At 41.3% G+C, this 4,489-nt stretch overlaps 1 protein-coding gene across 2 annotated transcripts in view; it reads left to right on the top strand.

Annotated features, from left to right (window-relative positions):
- Positions 1 to 657: 657 nt before the first annotated feature.
- KNG1 (kininogen 1) overlaps positions 658 to 4,489 on the top strand; it is a 28,237-nt gene continuing 24,405 nt past the window's right edge. For both annotated transcript variants that reach the window (XM_006869743.1, XM_006869742.1), the window contains exons 1-2: positions 658 to 852; positions 2,944 to 3,054. In XM_006869743.1, the coding sequence (XP_006869805.1) occupies positions 658 to 852; positions 2,944 to 3,054 (306 nt within the window). The remainder of the gene's footprint in view (positions 853 to 2,943; positions 3,055 to 4,489) is intronic.

The following is a 4,489-nucleotide window of genomic DNA, read 5'->3' as shown; positions in this document are numbered from 1 at the left end:
TCATCTGTGCTTCTCCTCTGACTTCTTAACTTTGCAGAGTCTTTTCCTTTACAGAATGAACATGGACAAGCAGAAAGCGGCTGGATGGTCCAGACACCAGACAGGATGCCCATTTTTTATTTTAAGTCACAGCATTGTCTTAGTGTGAGGCTCCCAGCACTCACTTGGTGCTTCTGTACATAGGCTTCCCCAGGCAGTAGGATTGATACCCCCCTGTTTCCATGCAAACCTCCTGCAAGGAAATTCTATGTGAAAGGTATTTACCAGCACCTTGTCGCATTGTTGTGACATGCAGTGATCTTTTTTAAATGGCTTTGGGAAAATCCTAAAGTTATGAGCTCGTGAGTGATTTTTCTCTCTTCCTTATATTGATCTGGTCTGCTCAGTAACACACACTGTGCAATCACGTGGAAAAGGGCTTATGCTCTTCCGCTGTACTTTTAGAATGTAAACAAGTGGGTCATACACCCCAGTGTTGTAATTTTCCAGCCTGAAATCTGTTTGGCTAACCCAGCAGTATCATTTGTCCTTTTGAAATAGGGCAAAAAGTGTGTGGCAGATCTCCAGAGTGTGGAGGCAGAGACAGAAGAGGGTTCAAGAAGACATTTGAGACAACTCTAAGCATCCTTTAACAACTAAAGGGAAGACAGTGATACCATGAAACTAATCACCATCTTTTTCCTCTGTTCCAGGCTGCTCCTAAGTTTGACCCAGGAACCTTTCTCACAGGAAATTGACTGCAACAATGACGAAGTTTTTAACGCTGTGGATACTGCTCTGAGGAAGTACAACAAACAGAATCAAAGTGACAACCAGTTTATATTGTATCGCATAACCCAGATCACCATGATGGTGAGTGAACTGTGTTTGACTTTGAGGTCATTTGGGATTATGCTGCCTCAAGGCTTACATCTCGGAAAAGGCAAAACTCGGGTTGTGAAGGCAGTCTTGGGGCCACTAAAGCTGGCTATCTGAATGACCAAAGAGGAACCCTCCTCGGGAATAATGAATCAAAGGTAAATGGAATGAAAAGGAGTTCTGGTGTGGAGCTGCAGGCTAAACACTGGACTGCTAACCACAAGGTTGGTGGTTCAAACTCACCAATACTCTTTGGGAACCATATGTTGTTGTTGTTAAGTACCATCAAATCAGTTCTGACTCATAGCAACCCTGTATAAGGTTTCTGAGTAGCAGCTGGTGAACTTGAACTGTCGACCTTGCTGTTCAAATTGACTTTGCAGTCCTGCACATTAACTCGCAGTGCTACATCAGGACTCAGTTGGAAACCCTATACAGTGTGGCTATGAGTAAAAACTGACTCGACAGCACTTAACAACAACAAGCAGAAAAGGAGATTCAGGAACTCAAGCTGCAACCAGAGTAGTATCTGAGCCCCTGGGCTTGATCTAAGATACAAATAAAGGCCTCCACCCTCCGGTGGGGAGAGGCTCCTGAGGATCTAAAAGGTCTCAGAAATGAAATTTCACAGTTGAAGGCATCAAATTTAACAGCAATGACTTAGTTCATTTTTAGCATTTCCTTAGCACTGCAATGATGCACATGCAATGATTCTGGCAGGATGTGAGAGGTCAAAGAAATACAAATCTTTCAAGTGTTTGAATGAATTTCATGGTAAAGAGTTATGTGTCTGGAATAGTAAAGCTCGTTTCTTCAGTGGTTACTCTGTGGGGGATGAGGTTGGGGCTAGATGGAGGGGAAGGGGATCCAACCATTTCACAACTAGAGGATAAAAAGAAGGCACAGTGGATGTGTTTTATTAATTTTTTCCTGAAAGTAAAATGTTTCCATTTTGTTTCACAGTCTAGTGTATTCAGGTGAGGAGAGCTAAATTCCTAAATCCTAGACAAGACTAACATGACCCTCTAGCCTTTGGGGGGCTCTTATGTGACAGTTTGTTAATTTTGTCTTCAGCTATTGATTTTTGTGGCAAACGTGATGTTTTTCTCTAAAATGTCCATGTAATCTCTTCTTTATCCTTACTTCTCCCTGTGGGCACAGTCCAGGCCACTCCTCCTATTGTTTTATACACTGAAAGATTCAAAATCTGAGACCTGGAAGGAACCTCAGAGACTGTCTGTTATCTCCCAGATTCAAACAGTGTGACTCAGAGAGAGTGCAGCCCTGGGAGTAGGAACTCAGGGAGCTGGGGCTGGCACTCCTGAGCCATCCTGCCTGCTCCTGGGACCTCCTTTCTCTCATCAGCAAAAGGAGAGACTGGACATCCTGGCCTCTCAGGTTCCTTGTTGCTGCAGATTTGTCAGGCAGGAGTTTGCATCTGAAAGCTCACCTTCTAAATTAGGACAATAGCACTTTAAAACTTATAGTTACTATTTCATGACCTCCAAGGAAAAAATAAAATAAGAAACAAATACTTTTATTACAATCCTTTCATTAAGCCCATCATTCAGAGACAAATTCACTTTTTTTTCCTCAAAATTAAAAAAGGAACTCTTACCATTTTATTTTCTAATTGGAAAGGTAATATATCTTTAACTAACAAACTTCAAATAAGAGGAGGAAAGGAATATACTGTTTGTTTAAAAGACTACACAAGAAGATTTGTTTAAAGAAGAAAGGGGAAGTCTGTTGTAATCCAAACACCTAACAGATTGCTATATACCCTTCCAGATGTTTTTACATATTATATGTATCTGTTGGCATTTTGGTTGTTGTTGTTGTTGTTTTTAAGTGGGTTAATACTGTGGTTACTGCTTTGTAACCTTTAAAATATATATTTGTCAAAATATTGTGAATGTTTTTTCGCAAGGAATACAACTTTCAATACTTTTAATGAACCCTTGGCCTGACATCATTGAATCAATTTAAGATCAAATACTTATAACAACACCAGATACCACTTCAATTACATTCTTTTGGGTCAGTTGGATAAATAAAGATACGTTTGGTTGTTTGTTTTTTCAGGATGCCTCTGGCATATTTTATTCCTTCAAATATGAAGTCAAGGAGGGTGACTGTCCTGTTGACAGTGGCAAAATCTGGCAGGACTGTGACTACAAAGATGCTGCAGAAGCCGTAAGTTTCTTGAGGGACAGTTCCCACCCCTTCAGCGTTGGCCTTCCAGCCTGCCAGATGTCTGTACTGTGCAGGAAATGATTCATGCTCTGAAGCCTGCTTGTGAGGGATACACATAAACACTCAAATTGATTGTAGAGAAGCCAAATGCTAGATATCTATGTTCTTGCATAGACAGAAAAGGATGGAAAGCTACCATTTAAACATGGAGTAAGAAACCCTCTCCAAACTATGTCAGTTACTGTCAAGTCAATTCTGTGTAGAACAGAATTTTCAAACCTGTGGCTTTTTCAGAAACAGATGATCAGGTCTGTTTTCCAAGACATCTCTAGTGGGTTTGAATGCCATTCTTTTGAATAGTTGTTGTTGTTTTTATGTGCTGTGGATTCGGTTCCAACTCATAGCAACCGTGTACAGGGTTTCCGAGGCTGTATATCTTTACGGGAGCAGAACGCCTCATCTTTCTCCCGCGGAACAGCTGATAGTTTCAAACTGCTGACCTTGTGGTTCGCAGCCCGATTCGTAACCACTACGCTGAGTGCTTAACTGTTTGCACCACCCAAGGATTCTACTCCCATGCAAAGGGAACTCTAATGACCAAGCAGGACACATAGGCCACGCCCCTCACTGCTCTCATCTAGAAGGTGGGGGAAATCAACTGCTATGTCCTGCACTGTCTCCCTTTCAGGACTCTCTTCTGACTAGGAGAGTCTCTGCCATTTAGGAGAATATTTCCTGGAGAATGACAAGACAAGGCAAAATCAATGTCCAATGATAATAATTAAACAGCTACCAATGCTTGGGAGTCCCTGGCTGTTGCAAATGATTTATGGACTCAACTACTCACCAAAAGAATGAAGGCTGGAGTCCACCAAAAGATGCCTTGGAACAAATTCCTGTTGGTCTGCTTCTGAAACATCAACCCTATGGAGAACAGTTCTACTCTGACACACATGGGCTTACCATGAGTTGCAGATGACAATGCTATGAGACAGATGTGGCATTTCTCCTACAGGTGAGAAATGGGGAGTCAGAGAAGCAAAGGGACTTAAGGAGGCTAACAGCAAGTGGCAGAACTGAGACTGGATAGCATTTAGTTTGACTCTAAGGTCTCTGCTTTTTCTAATAAACTGAAATTTATTAGAAGTTTATCTGTGTGAATATTCCTAATGCACTGAAATTGAAAGGTAAATCAGGACAATTTAGCAGGCTGGTTCTGAGACAGTGTGTATTCTTTGCTGACAAAGAAATATCTCCAGGGCTTTAAATAAAGACTCAAGCTTAATTCATACTGCCTTTCCTTCAATATTTCATGAATATCGATGACATAAAATATAATCATTGGTAAGAAAACCCACACTTGCAGATAATACTCACTTGACCTGGCTTTAATGACTGGATGATCAGAGCTCAAACAGAAGTAAAAAGAAGAGGG

This window comes from Chrysochloris asiatica, unplaced genomic scaffold (assembly GCF_000296735.1).
Source record: "Chrysochloris asiatica unplaced genomic scaffold, ChrAsi1.0 scaffold00135, whole genome shotgun sequence".
NCBI lineage: Eukaryota > Metazoa > Chordata > Mammalia > Afrosoricida > Chrysochloridae > Chrysochloris > Chrysochloris asiatica.
Note: the sequence above shows the minus strand (reverse complement) of the source record. Positions and strands in the feature narration are given on the sequence as shown.